Source organism: Physella acuta, unplaced genomic scaffold, assembly GCF_028476545.2.
Source record: "Physella acuta isolate Inbredline_101_S28 unplaced genomic scaffold, ASM2847654v3 ptg000104l, whole genome shotgun sequence".
Classification (NCBI taxonomy): Eukaryota; Metazoa; Mollusca; class Gastropoda; family Physidae; genus Physella; species Physella acuta.
The window spans coordinates 121,971-142,244 of NW_026731624.1; the positions used below are offsets into that span (position 1 = coordinate 121,971).

The 20,274-nt window shown below is 43.0% G+C and overlaps 1 protein-coding gene across 3 annotated transcripts in view; it reads left to right on the forward strand.

Annotated features, from left to right (window-relative positions):
• LOC131931467 (carbohydrate sulfotransferase 11) overlaps window positions 1-20,274 on the forward strand; it is a 43,144-nt gene that overhangs the window by 13,749 nt on the left and 9,121 nt on the right. For 2 of the 3 annotated variants that reach the window (XM_059288279.1, XM_059288286.1), the window contains one exon: window positions 11,274-11,408. In XM_059288279.1, the coding sequence (XP_059144262.1) occupies window positions 11,274-11,408 (135 nt within the window). Of the gene's footprint in view, window positions 1-5,861; window positions 5,951-11,273; window positions 11,409-20,274 lie in introns of those variants that run through there. The other variant, XM_059288294.1, reaches the window with a different exon arrangement.

Here is a 20,274-nt window from a genome sequence, read left to right on the forward strand (position 1 = left end):
GCTATGTGGAGATAACCATAACGTCTGAGAAAATAAAACAAACAGCACTTCTACAATCTAGGGTAAATATTTAAGCAATATGCGTCGTATTTTTTATCGCTCTAGTAAATAAAAAGGTGGGCTAATTGAACACGCGACATGATTTCGATTTCACCGATAATGACAGCGATAAAAGACTTGCAAAAATGGAAATGTATACACACTTGTGTTTTCCGTGTGTTTTTTTTTTTTTTTTTTTCAATAACTAGCAACCAACCTAGGACTTGCTAAAAATGGCAACGTGTCTCTGCGAATGTAATACACCTATATGAATACAAATGTACAAGCTTACGATATTCAAGAGGCTTTTGATTTATGCTTCGCTGATGACGAAAAGATTTTTATTTGGATCACTGAGCAAGTTATGTAAGGAAGAATTTTTTGCGTCGGTTTTTAAGAATTATTAGTCTCGCCCTTCAATATTTGTTTGGGTTAGTGTTGTATGGCCTTGGCTATGAGGTGAACAGTTCTAGAATGGTCTAGCGTGGGTAGTGAACAGTTCTTGAATGGCCAACAGTGAATAGTGAATAGTTCTTGAATGGCATAGAGTGCCATAGAGTGGATAATGAACAGTTCTTGGATGGCATAGGCTGAATGGTGAACAGTTTTCACAACCTAAAATTGTCAAGAAATTAAAAACATTGGATTAAGAAACCTTAACACTCATGAAAGACAGCGCTTTTTTTAAAAATCTGGATTTAATCAAATATCCGATACGAGTACATAATTATTTAGTTCTTTCTTTTAAATAGAATATATTAACATAACATTTGTATTTTGTATCCTGCTTTAATCTGAGAATTTCTTATAAAAAAAACTACGGTGTTTGTTCCGTACTGACCAGGGCTGAGTGTGCCTCAGGCAACTTTAACTTTACCCAACTAATGTCCGGTACTGACCAAGGCTGAGTGTGCCTCAGGCAACTTTAACTTTACCCAACTAATGTCCGGTAATGACCAGGGCTGCGTGTGCCTCAGGCAACTTTAACTTTACCCAACTAATGTCCGGTACTGACCAAGGCTGAGTGTGCCTCAGGCAACTTTAACTTTACCCAACTAATGTCCGGTAATGACCAGGGCTGCGTGTGCCTCAGGCAACTTTAACTTTACCCAACTAATGTCCGGTACTGACCAGGGCTGAGTGTGCCTCAGGCAACTTTAACTTTACCCAACTAATGTCCGGTAATGACCAGGGCTGCGTGTGCCTCAGGCAACTTTAACTTTACCCAACTAATGTCCGGTAATGACCACGGCTGAGTGTGCCTCAGGCAACTTTAACTTTACCCAACTAATGTCCGGTAATGACCACGGCTGCGTGCGCCTCATAGCAGAACCATCTTCCAGGGTAAACGTGGCTTAGGTGGTCAGTAGTCGCGTGTTCTACCCCTAGACCACGCATCCTGCAAAGAGTACATTCGTACCCACGTTAACAGCTGAACGCGTAGAAGTTGTGTGTGTTTATTGTATTTCAACTGACAACGAGCCACGTAAAAATGTCCACGACACTACATCTAGCAAGATTATTTTAACTTGAACCCGCTAACAGGGTACCAGTAACCACTGACGTCTAAATCAAATTGAAATTAATGGCTTTGGGTTCAAGTTTTTTCTATTTAAAAATGCAGACAGTATGTTAATTTTTTTTTAAATAGAGCGAAAAAAAAACACCTGCCCTAGCCCCATTTCCCACACCCCACCCCAATTGCCTACTGACACATATAAAAGCCCACGTTTCTAAGCCGCGTGGATTACGGCCCTTGTGCTGCATGTTTTACGAAGACATTGTGTCGGTGACTCGTCTCAATGTTAGAGGGAACTTTTAGAAATACGTTGTTGTCTCTCTTGTCTTGAGCCCCCCCCCCCCCCCCACACACACACGCCTCCCCCCCACACATACACACACGCCTCCCCCCCACACATACACACACGCCTCCCCCCCACACACACACGCCTCCCCCACCCCCCCCACCCCCCCACCCCCACACACACACCTCCCCCACCCCCACACACACGCCTCCCCCACACAGTGTGTCGTCAACCAGATGAAAGCGTTGTCTTTATTGAGGATTGTGGGGTCACGGGGTTGTCACGGTGAGATGATTGAAGATTGTGGGTCTTGGCCAACATGATTGAAGATTGTGGGTCTACTTAAACAAGATTGAAGATTGTGAGGCACTGAGTTGGCAGTTCACAACAACTTGAACGTCAGGTGAATGTGTCGTGTGTTCATGCTGTGTAGTTCACGTGTGGCCACAGTGACAATGGCTGGATAGCATACACTGGGAGGTACAGTAACAATTTACTTTAATGTTTTACATACGTTGGCGGTATGCCCTGCGTAATTAGGCCTTAGGGTTGGGTTTAATAACACACCTAGCCTAAATTAGTGTGCAAACATGAACTAGGGTCATGTCGTCACAACAGGATGTCACGAAGATTTAGCGAGAAACAACACGTATCTAAACAACGTGTCATACAATAACTTTTAAAGGTTGGTTTTTTTTTTCAATAACCGGAAGTAGATTTTAAATATTATATATGCGATATCATGTATCTTAGCACGTGTTGTATGTGCATAGCAATGTGAAGCGTAATATGAACCTCACGACAACTATAAGTTCGAATTTAAAAATGTAAATCCTGAGAGTGTAACGTAAATTCCGTTTTATGTCAGTCGTTGCCGGGATAGTAGTAACACAAGAACTTGGGGCGTAAAGCGAGACCCCGGGGGGCGTCACGCTAGATCCCGGGGGTGGATGTAGGCGTTTGTCACAGAGATTACTTACAGAGTGTCGTATGGATCTTAATGGGATACAGGGTCTTAACCTTACTCGGATTTAACCCTTTTAGAACCTTAAGGATTGCACGCATTATTTTAATCTCAGCATACATTTAGTAGTAAAACGACACGTTTTGTCCATATCTCTAATACTTATTGAGATCTAGCATGTGTCCCTATGGTCATCAAAGGGATCAATCCTTACTCGGGTCTGTGGCGTTGACCGTACTGAGATTCTTGGCATTGACCTTACTGTGGTCCATAGCCTTGACCTTACTGTGTTCCATGCCCAATAACTCTACTGCCCTGGACCAAGAAAAATATTAAATTGCCATTTTATCAGATGACAAGAACAAGTACTTCTATCACACAAGTGACATCTGCCTCGTAATCACTGACATCTACCTCGTAATCAGTGACAAGATTTAAACATGGATTGGAAGTTTTGTATAAAAAATCTGGTCAGATTTCAGTCATGACGATTTTTGTACAATTTTCAGATCTAATTAGCTGTTTAATAATTAAAGCAAACCGAAATTCTCCACACTTTACACAAGTGTAACAAATATACAATTTCTATGAGATTTTTTGTTTTCGTTTTATATCTTTACCCAAAGTTTGAAAGAAAACCTTTACGAAATATCACCATTCAGCATCTGAATACAACGTTCTTCTTACCCTAACACCTATGCGACCACAAATTCACACAATTTGGGAACCGCTGTTGTACCAAAAAAATAGCTACCAACAAAACTATAGTATTTATCTCCCTTATTTTTATCTCCCCTACCATAATACACTATGCACTAGAATTCCGGCAATAATGAACTGAGACCGTGATCACCGGATTAGATTGTCACGCTATTTGAAATGTGGAAGCTTTTGGTACAGAATTTGACAAGACCTGTTGTTTCATGCTCGCGAAGGTATGCGACGTTATTTTATGAGCGCTGTGACGTTATTTTAGGAGCGTTGTGACGTTATTTTATTAGCGTTGTGACGTGTTATGAACCGTAAGACGTTGTTGTAATAAAGAAAGTTATGCTGCGTCGTTCACGCAACTGTGATACGGATCTGTTATACTCTGCGTAGAGTAGGTTTGTACGTGGGTCTCGTTATACGACGCTATAGCTTGTTGAGCTAACATGTTAGTAAAAAAAAATGTTTCGTTGTGCGACGATTAGGTATACAAACTTCTTATTATTTAAACTAATCTTCAAAGCTAACTTCAATGTACGAAACACAACACACAAACATTACTTAAACATCTGAAGAAAACCTTTGAAGCAATTGAGTTTTTTTTTTTCTTTCTAAATCATAGATTAGGTTTTCAAAATTGATTCTCTCATGCAAACCTTTGTGAGGTAGGCTTATATATTCTTAAGCACGCAATTACAGTTTAGCTACAGAAAATCTACTTCGGTTACTTCGATGACGTCATGAAATGTAATAACTATCATACAGACGTATTATCATGTCCTATTGCTAACTTCCGTTAATTAACCACACCGATTAGCCTAACCTAGTGTCTGACAAGATAGGAGGCTGCAGACATGAGCTCTTCTCACACCCAGTGATAGGGCATCTGTCACGTTGTTGTGTCACGTTGTTGTGTCACGTTCTTGTGTCACGTTCTTGTGTCACGTTGCTGTGTCACGTTGCTGTGTCACGCTGCTGTGTCACGTTGCTGTGTCACGTTGCTGTGTCACGTTGCTGTGTCACGTATCCGGGTATTTAATAACAAAAGTACTCTGTGTTGTCTTGCTTCTTGTTTAAATGTTCACGTGTTGAGTCGCCAGCTCTAAAAAAATCATGCTAACACAACTTTCTTTTAAATCAAGGTAACTGAAGTAGATTTTTTTTTAAAACTTAAATTAAATTACTTATAGTGTGGTTTTGTCTTTATCTATTACTGTTTGAAATAGTTTATTTAAATCACAGGCTGTTTGGAAGTAGAGTGAAGCATTTTTAGAAATGTTATCTTTGTGTGTTGACTGGACAGTCCTTGTTATTTTTTGTTATCATTAAGGGATTTGAACAAGATAACCGCATACAATCATAGAGTAGTTTCCCGTACCTAAAGTTTGGGTCATCATTTAAGTGGGTCGCACGCGTCACCCAATCGGGTCACTATTTATGCGGGCCACTAGGGTCTTCACTATCGTTGGTTACCTTAAGGACTGGGTCAAGAGATGTGTGGGTCAGCGCACCACACCAGGGGCGTGGCTTGCTGGTTACACGGGTAAACTCGTGCTAAGGTATCTACAGGTGAGTGACCTGGTTTCATCACAGTCTGAGAGATCATGTTTTTTTTTACACTTTCAGCTGTTAGTACTCAAGTTTTAATACACTTTCAGCTGTTTGTATTGTAGGATACACGTTGTAAAGTAAATAAAATATTACAGCGAACAAATAAGGTTGACAAAGATACTGAACCGTTTCCTAATTTATGTTGACGGTTATCAAAATGGAGCACAGTTTTAACCACGCCCGTACTGTTTTAAGTCCTAAATGTTTGGATAGTTTGCACTTTATCCTATCAGATATCAGGACCCAAAAGATAAAATGTCAACAACAGTTTTCAACTGATATAAACACTTAACCTGGTCATGTTTTGGCAAACAAGGGGATAGTGTGGACAACACTGTGCCCAACCCTCTTTATTTCACTGAGTCAAGTACTTTTAAGAGCTGGGTGGACTCAGTTGTTATATGAACTCTAGCTTAGGATTCGAACTCGAAACTTTCAGGTTAGCAGTCGTAAGCTCTATCATTTGACCATGGCGTCCCTTATTTTACCTCAATGGACTAAAATATTTTTTTACTCAATAGTATAGGTTTAGTTTAATTTAGCTTAAATAAGATTCAATTCTGGGTATTTTTAGATCGCCCGCCCCAACCAAAACATTGACACGGGGGATACCTAGACATTTTCACCCGCGTAAAATGAAGCCACGCATTTTTAGTGTCTTCTGGAGAAAACGTTAGCGCTGATTTTTTCAACCCCACGACCGTGAGTAGGGGGGGGGGGGGGGGGCGCTAGAATGGAAGCCGGTTCCCACTTTCACGAGCCGTTGCGTAGGTAGGCAGATTCAGATGGTTGGCTTGAGACGTCTGGGATGTGTGTTTTTACGGTAGGCCGCGTTTGTTTCGTTTTATTGTGGTGTATTTTTAATGATCTATTATGACGCTGTAATCATGGCAATGTGATAATGGCGCTGATATAATAAAATGATTTTATGGACTAGAAGTATTTTTGTGTGGATAATACAGAAAATCATGTTATAGATATACTTGATATTTTAGAGAGACTTGATGTCATAGATATGACTTTGTAGCGATATAATATGTTGTAGCGATACCATATGTGGTAGCGATACTATGGTGTAACGATACAAAGTGTTGTAGCGATACTATATGTTATACCGATATTATGTGTTGTAGCTGTAGCGATACTATGTGTTGTAGCGATACTATGTGTTGTAGCGATACTATGTGTTGTAGCGATACTATGTGTTGTAGCGATACTATGTGTTGTAGCGATACTATGTGTTGTAGCGATACTATGTGTTGTAGCGATACTTTATATTGTAGAGACTTACCTATTATATTTTAATTATTACACTTCCTATGTGTTATATCGATACTATGTGTTGTAGCAATACTATATGTTGTCACTTTTTTAGAGACTTACGGATTATATTTGAATTATAACCCTTACTGCATGTTAGATTTGAACCATTATTCTTTCCCCTCCTTGAATTCAAGATTTCAATCACTCGACCCCCACCCGGGCCACCACCCCCCCCCCTTATATGTTAGATTTCAATCATTACCACCTGTAGATCCCAATCAGTACCCACCATGCATGCAGCCATAGCCTCGCCGCTGAAGGTGTAGTGAAATGATTGATGTGATGTCGTAGATAGCCCGGCAAGTTTCCTGTAGCCTCGTTTTGAGCAAGTCTGATGTACACGTCACTACATTCAGTTAAATGTGTCAGGTGGTTTTACCTGCCTCCCCCCCCCCCCCAGCTATTTTTATTTGACTTAAAATCTCCAGGTATGTGCGAGGTGGAAGTCAGTTTAAGGATAAAACGTTGAAAAACTACACTCAAGATTTAAGTTTGAAAGTCCAATAGTATTTCACTTGTCTGAGGCCGAGTACTCGTATTAGCTAAGTGGGCTCTCGTGAAGTTCAATGAGTAAATGTAGCCCTATTGAATTGTGTCTTCTTGTCTGTCCACAGAAAAATGTAGCCCCTACTGAATTGTGTCTTCTGGTCTTTCCGCATAAAAATGTAGCCTCTATTGAATTGTATCCTCTGTCCACAGAAAAATGTAGCCCCTACTAAATCGTGTCTTCTGTCTACGGAAAAATGTAGCCCCTACTGAATTGTCCTCTGTCCACAGAAAAATGTAGCCCTACTGAATTGTGTCCTCTGTCCTAATGTAGCCCTACTGAATTGTGTCCTCTGTCCGCAGAAAAATGTAGCCCCTACTGAATTGTGTCTTCTGTCTACAGAAAAATGTAGCCCTAATGAATTGTCTTCTGTCTACAGAAAAATGTAGCCCCTGCTGAATTGTCTTCTGTCCACAGAAAAATGTAGCCCTACTGAATTGTGTCTTCTGTCTACAGAAAAATGTAGCCCTACTGAATTGTGTCTTCTGTCTATAGAAAAATGTAGCCCTACTGAATTGTCTTCTGTCTACAGAAAAATGTAGCACCTACTGAATTGTGTCCTCTCTCCACAGAAAAATGTAGCCCCTACTGAATTGTGTCTTCTGTCTACAGAAAAATGTAGCCCCTACTAAATCGTGTCTTCTGTCTACAGAAAAATGTAGCCCCTACTGAATTGTTCTCTGTCTACAGAAAAATGTAGCCCCTACTGAATTGTGTCCTCTGTCCACAGAAAAATGTAGCCCTACTGAATTGTGTCCTCTGTCCTAATGTAGCCCTACTGAATTGTGTCCTCTGTCCGCAGAAAAATGTAGCCCCTACTGAATTGTGTCTTCTGTCCACAGAAAAATGTAGCCCTACTGAATTGTGTCTTCTGTCTACAGAAAAATGTAGCCCTACTGAATTGTCTTCTGTCTACAGAAAAATGCAGCACCTACTGAATTGTGTCCTCTCTCCACAGAAAAATGTAGCCCCTACTGAATTGTGTCTTCTGTCTACAGAAAAATGTAGCCCCTACTAAATCGTGTCTTCTGTCCACAGAAAAATGTAGCCCCTACTGAATTGTGTCCTCTGTCCACAGAAAAATGTAGCCCCTACTGAATTGTGTCCTCTGTCCACAGAAAAATGTAGCCCCTACTGAATTGTGTCCTCTGTCCACAGAAAAATGTAGCCCCTACTGAATTGTGTCCTCTGTCCAAATGTAGCCCCTACTGAATTGTGTCCTCTGTCCACAGAAAAATGTAGCCCCTACTGAATTGTGTCCTCTGTCCAAATGTAGCCCCTACTGAATTGTGTCCTCTGTCCACAGAAAAATGTAGCCCTACTGAATTGTGTCTTCTGTCTACAGAAAAATGTAGCCCTACTGAATTGTCTTCTGTCTACAGAAAAATGTAGCCCCTACTGAATTGTGTCCTCTGTCCAAATGTAGCCCCTACTGAATTGTGTCTTCTGTCTACAGAAAAATGTAGCCCCTACTGAATTGTGTCCTCTGTCCACAGAAAAATGTAGCCCCTACTGAATTGTGTCCTCTGTCCACAGAAAAATGTAGCCCCTACTGAATTGTGTCCTCTGTCCAAATGTAGCCCCTACTGAATTGTGTCCTCTGTCCACAGAAAAATGTAGCCCCTACTGAATTGTGTCTTCTGTCCACAGAAAAATGTAGCCCCTACTGAATTGTGTCTTCTGTCTACAGAAAAATGTAGCCCCTACTGAATTGTGTCCTCTGTCCTAATGTAGCCCTACTGAATTGTGTCTTCTGTCTACAGAAAAATGTAGCCCCTACTGAATTGTGTCCTCTGTCCACAGAAAAATGTAGCCCCTACTGAATTGTGTCTTCTGTCTACAGAAAAATGTAGCCCCTACTGAATTGTGTCTTCTGTCCACAGAAAAATGTAGCCCCTACTGAATTGTGTCCTCTGTCCAAATGTAGCCCCTACTGAATTGTGTCTTCTGTCCACAGAAAAATTTAATCCCTACTGAATTGTGTCTTCTGGTCTTTCCGCATAAAAATGTAGCCCCTACTGAATTGTGTCCTCTGTCCACAGAAAAATGTAGCCCTACTGAATTGTGTCTTCTGTCTACAGAAAAATGTAGCCCTACTGAATTGTGTCTTCTGTCTACAGAAAAATGTAGCCCCTACTGAATTGTGTCCTCTGTCCACAGAAAAATGTAGCCCCTACTGAATTGTGTCCTCTTGTATGTCCACAGAAAAATGTAGCCCCTACTGAATCGTGTCTTCTGACTACAGAAAAATGTAGCCCTACTGAATTGTGTCTTCTGTCTACAGAAAAATGTAGCCCTACTGAATTGTGTCTTCTGTCTACAGAAAAATGTAGCCCCTACTGAATTGTGTCCTCTGTCTACAGAAAAATGTAGCCCCTACTGAATTGTGTCCTCTGTCCACAGAAAAATGTAGCCCTACTGAATTGTGTCCTCTGTCTACAGAAAAATGTAGCCCCTACTGAATTGTGTCCTCTGTCCACAGAAAAATGTAGCCCCTACTGAATTGTGTCCTCTTGTATGTCCACAGAAAAATGTAGCCCCTACTGAATCGTGTCTTCTGACTACAGAAAAATGTAGCCCCTACTGAATCGTGTCTTCTGTCTACAGAAAAATGTAGCCCCTACTGAATTGTGTCTTCTGTCTACAGAAAAATGTAGCCCTACTGAATTGTGTCTTCTGTCTACAGAAAAATGTAGCCCATACTGAATTGTGTCCTCTGTCTACAGAAAAATGTAGCCCCTACTGAATTGTGTCCTCTGTCCACAGAAAAATGTAGCCCCTACTGAATTGTGTCTTCTGTCTACAGAAAAATGTAGCCCTACTGAATTGTCTTCTGTCTACAGAAAAATGCAGCACCTACTGAATTGTGTCCTCTCTCCACAGAAAAATGTAGCCCCTACTGAATTGTGTCTTCTGTCTACAGAAAAATGTAGCCCCTACTAAATCGTGTCTTCTGTCTACAGAAAAATGTAGCCCCTACTGAATTGTGTCCTCTGTCCACAGAAAAATGTAGCCCCTACTGAATTGTGTCCTCTGTCCACAGAAAAATGTAGCCCCTACTGAATTGTGTCCTCTGTCCAAATGTAGCCCCTACTGAATTGTGTCCTCTGTCCACAGAAAAATGTAGCCCCTACTGAATTGTGTCTTCTGTCCACAGAAAAATGTAGCCCCTACTGAATTGTGTCTTCTGTCTACAGAAAAATGTAGCCCCTACTGAATTGTGTCCTCTGTCCTAATGTAGCCCTACTGAATTGTGTCTTCTGTCTACAGAAAAATGTAGCCCCTACTGAATTGTGTCCTCTGTCCACAGAAAAATGTAGCCCCTACTGAATTGTGTCTTCTGTCTACAGAAAAATGTAGCCCCTACTGAATTGTGTCTTCTGTCCACAGAAAAATGTAGCCCCTACTGAATTGTGTCCTCTGTCCACAGAAAAATGTAGCCCCTACTGAATTGTGTCCTCTGTCCAAATGTAGCCCCTACTGAATTGTGTCTTCTGTTCACAGAAAAATTTAATCCCTACTGAATTGTGTCTTCTGGTCTTTCCGCATAAAAATGTAGCCCCTACTGAATTGTGTCCTCTGTCCACAGAAAAATGTAGCCCTACTGAATTGTGTCTTCTGTCTACAGAAAAATGTAGCCCTACTGAATTGTGTCTTCTGTCTACAGAAAAATGTAGCCCCTACTGAATTGTGTCCTCTGTCTACAGAAAAATGTAGCCCCTACTGAATTGTGTCCTCTGTCCACAGAAAAATGTAGCCCTACTGAATTGTGTCCTCTGTCTACAGAAAAATGTAGCCCCTACTGAATTGTGTCCTCTGTCCACAGAAAAATGTAGCCCCTACTGAATTGTGTCCTCTTGTATGTCCACAGAAAAATGTAGCCCCTACTGAATCGTGTCTTCTGACTACAGAAAAATGTAGCCCCTACTGAATCGTGTCTTCTGTCTACAGAAAAATGTAGCCCATACTGAATTGTGTCCTCTGTCTACAGAAAAATGTAGCCCCTACTGAATTGTGTCCTCTGTCCACAGAAAAATGTAGCCCCTACTGAATTGTGTCCTCTGTCCACAGAAAAATGTAGCCCCTACTGAATTGTGTCCTCTTGTATGTCCACAGAAAAATGTAGCCCCTACTGAATCGTGTCTTCTATCTACAGAAAAATGTAGCCCCTACTGAATCGTGTCTTCTGTCTACAGAAAAATGTAGCCCCTACTGAATCGTGTCTTCTGTCTACAGAAAAATGTAGCCCCTACTGAATTGTGTCTTCTGTCCGCAGAAAAATGTAGCCCCTACAAGAGGCTGCTGCGTCGTCTACTGAGGAGCATGTTGCGGTCAATGGTCACAGTGGCAAAGGTCACTTTAGTCTTCCTCAACATCTGGGTGTTGGCAGTAGTCCTGGTCGTCTCGCTGGGTGAGTTGTCCTGGTCCTACGCCACCTGTGTCCTACACCACCTCAATGTGTCCTACACCACCTCAATGTGTCCTACACCACCTCCATATGTCCTACCTCACCTCCATGTGTCCTACCTTACCTCCATGTGTCCTACCTCACCTCCATGTGTCCTACCTTACCTCCATGTGTCCTACCTCACCTCCATGTGTCCTACCTCACCTCCCTGTGTCCTACCTCACCTCCCTGTGTCCTACCTCACCTCCCTGTGTCCTACCTCACCTCCCTGTGTCCTACCTCACCTCCCTGTGTCCTACCTCACCTCCCTGTCCTACCTCACCTCCCTGTGTCCTACCTCACCTCCCTGTGTCCTACCTCACCTCCCTGTGTCCTACCTCACCTCCCTGTGTCCTACCTCACCTCCCTGTGTCCTACCTCACCTCCATGTGTCCTACACCATCTCCCTGTGTCCTACACCATCTCCCTGTGTCCTACACCACCTCCCTGTGTCCTACCTCACCTCCTTGTGTCCTACCTCACCTCCCTGTGTCCTACCTCACCTCCATGTGTCCTACCTCACCTCCATGTGTCCTACACCATCTCCCTGTGTCCTACACCATCTCCCTGTGTCCTACACCACCTCCCTGTGTCCTACACCACCTCCCTGTGTCCTACCTCACCTCCCTGTGTCCTACCTCACCTCCATGTGTCCTACCTCACCTCCATGTGTCCTACACCATCTCCCTGTGTCCTACACCATCTCCCTGTGTCCTACACCACCTCCCTGTGTCCTACACCACCTCCCTGTGTCCTACACCACCTCAATGTGTCCTACCTCACCTCCATGTGTCCTACACCATCTCCCTGTGTCCTACACCACCTCCCTGTGTCCTACACCACCTCCCTGTGTCCTACCTCACCTCCATGTGTCCTACCTCACCTCCATGTGTCCTACACCATCTCCCTGTGTCCTACACCATCTCCCTGTGTCCTACACCACCTCCCTGTGTCCTACACCACCTCCCTGTGTCCTACACCACCTCCCTGTGTCCTACCTCACCTCCCTGTGTCCTACCTCACCTCCATGTGTCCTACACCATCTCCCTGTGTCCTACACCATCTCCCTGTGTCCTACACCACCTCCCTGTGTCCTACACCACCTCCCTGTGTCCTACACCACCTCCCTGTGTCCTACACCACCTCAATGTGTCCTACCTCACCTCCATGTGTCCTACACCACCTCAATGTGTCCTACCTCACCTCCATGTGTCCTACCTCACCTCCATGTGTCCTACCTCACCTCCATGTGTCCTACCTCACCTCCATGTGTCCTACACCACCTCAATGTGTCCTACCTCACCTCCATGTGTCCTACCTCACCTCCATGTGTCCTACCTCACCTCCATGTGTCCTACACCATCTCCCTGTGTCCTACACCACCTCCATGTGTCCTACACCACCTCAATGTGTCCTACCTCACCTCCATGTGTCCTACCTCACCTCCATGTGTCCTACCTCAACTCCATGTGTCCTACACCACCTCAATGTGTCCTACACCACCTCCATGTGTCCTACCTCACCTCCATGTGTCCTACCTCACCTCCATGTGTCCTACACCATCTCCCTGTGTCCTACACCATCTCCCTGTGTCCTACACCACCTCCCTGTGTCCTACCTCACCTCCCTGTGTCCTACACCACCTCCCTGTGTCCTACACCACCTCCCTGTGTCCTACACCACCTCCCTGTGTCCTACACCACCTCAATGTGTCCTACCTCACCTCCAAGTGTCCTACCTCACCTCTGTGTCTGTGTCCTACGCTACCTCCATGTGTCCTACCCTACCTCTGTGTCTGTGTCCTACGCTACCTCAATGTGTCCTATCTCACCTGTGTGTATATGTGTCCTTCGCTACCTCCATGTGTCCTACCTCACCTCTTTGTCCACATATGTGTCCTACACCGCCTGAGACCTTCATTAGACAAAAATGTGAAAACGTGTACCCCCATTTTTAACATACATGATATTGTCATCATTACACCTCATTACACACCCTTACACCTCATTAGACACCCCCTCGCGTGATTTATCAAGTACAACACCTGCACGCACACCACAACTCACCTGTCTTAACTTCCTCTATCGGTTCATTTGCTTATGGCCAGGCCAACGTATTTAAATTTATTATCTTCTATACAAATGTTCAATTTCAAATTTACCGGCATTACACAACAAAGGCCGTTTATTTCTTATTAACTTCTCTCTAATCTTTACTACAAGACGGTATAAGAACTCGCTTGAAGAATGAGGATTGTTAGAAAAGAAGCTTTATTTTAAACCGTAAATAAAAACCACATTTATATTTAATTTTTTAACGTCTTCCTGAGACAATGAAAAGAAAATGGAGTTCACCTTCAGACTACCCATCCACCCTCCCCCCATCGCTTACATACCTGGGCCCTACCTGAAGCACCTGCGGAAGCTTATTGTTCCAACAATAATCGACCCCAATCATCGTCTATTTTTTTTTCTCTTCCTCTCGTCTCCAACACCGGAATCAAAGGAAAGGGGAGACTATCCAACCCGAGATACTGCTGTCCGTATGCGTTAGGTCAACCAGGGTTCAGAGGTCAAGTTTAGAACGGCGAGGAGAGGGGAGGGCTGCACTCACCGCTCTAGCCCCTCACCGCTCTAGCCCCCACCCTCCCCCATCCTTATGTCTTCTCCACTTGACGTGAGATCTCAGGTGCCAGACAGAATGAGTGCGCATGCCTGGAACTCGTTAGCCGGAAGTGAACGTTTCCGCCGGCCCGTTTCTTTTTCTTTTTTTTAAGGATTACTGTAAATGCTTAAGGATTACTGTAATTGTTTTGTTACAATCTCTTTAGATTCGAATATGTCAAGTTGACAAAACTTCATTTTAGGCCATTTCATTTTTACTTTCTCGTATATACGAAGTATAGAGAAAGTCTTGTAATCGTGCAAAAAAAAAAATCGAGATTTTTACAAATCTCGACGTTTCACACCTCACTGATACGGAAAAACATAATTTTGCAATCTTGTCCGTATGTCTGTGTGTCTGTCTGTGTGTCTGTGTGTCTGTCTGTCCGTGTGTAAACACGATAACTTGAGAACCGTTACAGCTAGGTTGATGAAATTTCATATATAAGTATTTTATCAAAATCGTAGATCCGTATCAACTTTTGAGCGATTTCCGATAACCGGAAGTGGTACTTTTCCTACTTTGAATTTTTCAAAAGCCTATAACTTGAGTACTATTTCAGATAGATAAATGAAATTTCATATGTAAGTAAAAGATCTAATTCTCTACCTTCTATCAAATTTTGAGTCATTTCCGTTGACTGGAAGTAGTACTTTACGCTACTTCCGATTTCTCAAAAAACTAATGTAAATTTTAAAAGTAATAATAATATTGCGCACCATTATGCGCTTTTTTATTTGGCGTTCACTTGGTGTGCAATTAATTTGTCTACGAGATTTTATTCTATTTTTAAAACTTTAAGTATTTAAAATGGATTAAAAATCATGTCTATAGCCCGAGTTCCCATCCCCTGTTATTTTATATAAGAATATTCGAGAAAGTTTAGGGGAGATCACTCCCGGTTTATTTTTTTTTTAAATATTTGTAATCAAAGACGCCTTAGCTGATGTCTTCGTTATTTTTTTTATTAGATTTTTAACCTAAATTTTAAGACAACGATGAAAAGAAGCAAATTAAATATTTCATCTTTTTTCAAGGATTACTGTAAAATCCCAGAAGAATCCAACATTACGTGGCGTTCAAACTCTGATTGAATGAGAAGTTTTTTTTTTAACTGCAGTCAGGAGCGATAACTCCAGCTTGTTAGTGCGCTAATGGGTAACTTCCCTATTACCTGTAGGGGCATCCGCCATTGTATGGGGGGGGGGCAGCAGGGGGAAGGGTCTGGGAATTCCCATTGATCCACTTCCGCTGGGAAGCACTGGGTTCAAATAAAACGGGAAGCCACAAAAGTTCCACGTCAGCAAGTTTTTTTCTCGCGAGAGTGCCAGCATCAGTGGGAGAAATAAAAAATGAGGATTTCAAATGTCTGTAATTTGACACCGAAACAAACATGACATGAAATCCCACTTTTGCTAACCATGCTCTGCTTTTGTTTATTTTAATTAGAGGATTTCATTTTTTTTTTGGTGTGTCAAGTTTGTTTAGCCAAGTTTGGTGTGTGAAGTTCGGTGTGTGAAGTTTGGTGCGTGAAGTTTGGTGTGTGAAGTTTGGTGTGTCAAGTTTGTTTAGCCAAGTTTGGTGTGTGAAGTTTGGTGTGTGAAGTTTGTTTAGCCAAGTTTGGTGTGTGAAGTTTGGTGTGTGAAGTTTGTTTAGCCAAGTTTGGTGTGTGAAGTTCGGTGTGTGAAGTTTGGTGCGTGAAGTTTGGTGTGTGAAGTTTGGTGTGTCAAGTTTGTTGCGTCAAGTTTGTTGCGTCAAGTTTGTTGCGTCAAGTTTGTTGCGTCAAGATTGGTGTACTCTCTGACTCTTTGACACTCTGACTCTTTGACACTCTGACTCTTTGACACTCTGACTCTTTGACACTCTGACTCTTTGACACTCTGACTCTTTGACACTCTGACTCTTTGACACTCTGACTCTTTGACACTCTGACTCTTTGACACTCTGACTCTTTGACACTCTGACTCTTTGACACTCTGACTCTTTGACACTCTGACTCTTTGACACTCTGACTCTATGACACTCTGACTCTTTGACACTCTGACTCTTTGACACTCTGACTCTTTGACACTCTGACTCTTTGACACTCTGACTCTTTGACACTCTGACTCTTTTGACTCTGACTCTTTTGACTCTGACTCTTTTGACTCTGACTCTTTTGACTCTGAACTGTAAATAACAAAAACAATGTATATGCCCAGATTAAGCGTTTTGTATTGGAACAAAGTGCGGGTTAGTTCTGCTAGAATGTGAGTTTTATAACGATGCTTTATGCTAAGTGCTTCTAAACCCACAGTGTTCGATTTTTTTTTCTCAATGCCGAACTGGTGAACCAACGCGAGTACACATATTGTGACCTGTGTAAGACAATTTGGCGAAGCTACGACAACATGCACGGTGCACGTGCAACTGCAGACGGCGCGTGTTTACGTAAGCCGCGGGCGTGTTTACGGCGGACCTCTCGCACTTCCGGCACTAACTCAGATACAACTCTGGTGTCATCGGCGGTAAAAATTGTCGGATGTACCGACAACGGGGCGCACAAATTCTGCCGGCGCCCTACTTTTTTTTTTTAAGTTGATATTGTGGTTTTAGATAGGGCGTCAAATTGGGGCGGATTTTTAAGTTTTTGGCCAGGAAATTAATGCTGACTTGACATATTGCGTTGAGTTTTTGGGCCAAGGTTTAACAAGGCGGTCGAGACTAGACTGTATGCAAATATCGGGCTAGAGTTAACATAAAGGTTTAGGGTTATCATTCAAGTTTAGGTTTAACATTTGGGTGACGATACTCTAGTAAAGAGCACCAGGCTAGCGTTGGGATTTTAATACTCTTAAAGATTTATTTCAGTCAAGCCACGTCTAAAAAAACTTCTTTATAAAGTTGTAGTTAATAAAATACATCACACTTTTTGCCAGTCGTCTCTCTTTTCATGAAATAACAGGTCCTTCTCACTCCAAAAAGTCAAAGAATTTTAGTTATATAAATGTTTCTTAGCGATATGTTGAGATTTTTTTTTTAAATGAGGTAGAATCAGAGGCGTAGCGAGTGGGGTGCGGACCACACCGGGTGACACCATTAAGTGCCGCACCGGGTAACACCCGACCTCGCTACGCCACTGGGTAGAATCAGAGTTAACTATGGCTATATTCTGGTATACTTTCGGGCTAGAAACTCCGAAATTAATCTCGGAACTTTCATCTCAAGAATACTTGACACCGATACAAGGTATTCGGCCATGTAGACGTCAATTTGTTGTGACGATAGAAATAATTTCACATGGATTCTTCTAGTTTAACACCTGCAAAACAATTCTTTAAAAAGTAAATGGTTTAAATGTAAATTTTATGGCGCTAAAGTGGCTGAATTAAAGGTAATCCCACCTAGTGTGATATCTACGTCTGCATCAAACAGCGCCAAAACCTCATCTAGAACAGAATCGTGTTTTGAAAGCCGAAAATAAAAAAATGAAATCGTGAAGCGTGACGTCCTTTAGTTGATCCAAGGATTAAAATAACCCCAAGCTTGTATGTTATGTAAGGATTGGTTCGAGAATTTTCGCACCATAACTTTCTTAAAGAATGGCTTTTGTGTTCTATTCGAGACGTTTTTTATATGATCCTTAAAAGTGGTGTCTATTATTCTTTTTTTTTCTCATGATTTCGGCGGGAGGGCTAGAGATGGGGTTTCATTTTTTGTCATGCTAAATTTAATGTCAAAGCCGGATCCGATTACGAATTAATTCACCAGATTTGATATCGCGATTTAATTTTAATTTTGCTGCTGAAAACTAAACCTCTCTCCTGGCCAAAGGTGTGTGGTTGAAAGTTATTAAGTTTTAATCAAAGGATATCGGATGTGGAAAAACTGTCTAAAAGTAACACGTCATACAAAGTATCAGGATTTTATGACCAACTCTACCTTAACTACAAACGACATTGCGTTTCATAATGAACTCCCCTCCCCCTCACCACCCACCGGCTCAACCCTCCCCAGTGACGGATTGTTTAGGGGGTGATGAGGCAGTGGCCTAAGGCCCCTATATTTTAAGCCACCAAATGTATCCATACTAGATCACTTTTGTCATTTGCCCTGTTGAAGATTACAGACAATGATTGGATGTGATTGGTTTGGGCAGATTTAAACTGTAAAAAAATATGATTGTCTCCCCCCCCCCCCCCCGACCCCCACCCCCACCCTTCTACAGACTCTCGCCGGAAAACTTCGTACAACGTATTTGGTCAATGTTTTACTGGACTCTTTGTGTGTATGCACGCATATTAGGAATAAAAGAATTGTTCTCATTAATATAGTCTCCAATACGATAGTACCCAATACGATCGTGCCCAATTTTAAATGAATATTTACCTTAATCAATAGCCCTAGTGCCAATTACTACAAGTTAATAGATTGTCCTAAAATATACCAGATACTTTCAGGCGTGGTAGAAATTAAACAGCGCCGCGTTAAACAATTACTTTCTACAATGGTTTAAGTGACGTAATAGTCGCAGGGCCCCTGACAATATTCAGCCAGGGGCCCCACCTAAGCATAATCCCTCTTTGACCCCCCACCCCCACCCAACCTAAGCATAACCGCTCTCTAACCCCCCCCCCCCCCCAACCCCCACCTAAGCATAATCCCACTTTGACTCCCCCCCCCCCACCTAAGCATAATTCCTCTCTGACCCCCCACCCCCACCAAAGCATAAACCTTCTTAACCCCCCCCCCCCACCCCCCCCCCCCACCCCCTCTAGGTCAACGTGCATTCTGGATTACTTGGGTCACCGTGATATCTGGAATAATTTGGGTCACAATGATCTTACTTAAGACATCAATAAATATCTGAAGTCGGTGAATTAAATGACGTATTGGCACAAATTACCCCCCCCCCCCCACCCCATCCGATATTTGTCTACGCCAGCACAATTCCAGACATGCCTGGCTGCTGCAAGATTTATGATCGCAACATCGTGAGCCGCCAAAGAAAACCAGGTTTAAAAACTACCACTGCCGTGTTGGTGCGAAACAAAACATGACCCAAGCTGTTTCCCTTCGTGTTGCTAATGGCAACAGCAATGTTCTCTCAAACCAACTTTTTAAAGTTGTGTTGTAGATCTGTCAAATTTTTTTTTACAAGTTAAAGTTATAGTTGTGTCACTTTCGAAGAATGAAATAGGAGCCTGGGTATTTATAGCGACTAAGTAGTGAAAGATTGAGAGGAATCTTGGCAAAGGTGGGAATACGTTTTGAGTTCAGACATATCTTTAGCGGCTGCGATACATCATTGTCTCAAATCTCAAATATTAATGGGGTAAACGAGTGGAGTAATTAGCAATGGCATATTGGTTGGTGCGGTTACCTTAAGTACACAAACAGCAGTAACACACAACTCCACCAACACAACCACCACCAATTTAACCACCAACAAACAACACAACCACCACCAACACAACCACCACCAGCACAACCACCACCAGCACAACCACCACCAGCACAACCGCCACCAACACAACCGCCACCAACACAACCGCCACCAACACAACCGCCACCAACACAACCGCCACCAACACAACCGCCACCAACACAACCGCCACCAACACAACCGCCACCAACACAACCGCCACCAACACAACCGCCACCAACACAACCGCCACCAACACAACCGCCACCAACACAACCGCCACCAACACAACCGCCACCAACACAACCGCCACCAACACAACCGCCACCAACACAACCGCCACCAACACAACCGCCACCAACACAACCGCCACCAACACAACCGCCACCAACACAACCGCCACCAACACAACCGCCACCAACACAACCACCACCAACACAACCACCACCAACACAACCACCACCAACACAACCACCACCAACACAACCACCACCAACACAACCACCACCACCACCACCACCACAACCACCACCACCACAACCGCCACCAACACAACCGCCACCACCACAACCACCACCACCACAACCACCACCACCACAACCTCCTTCAACAACACAACCACGACCACCAACAACACAACCACCTACACAACCACCACCAACGCAACCATCACCAAAACAACCACCAACAGCAAAACCACAACCAACAGCAAAACCACCAAAACAACCACCATCAGAAACTTATAAATAGTGCTGTATTTCA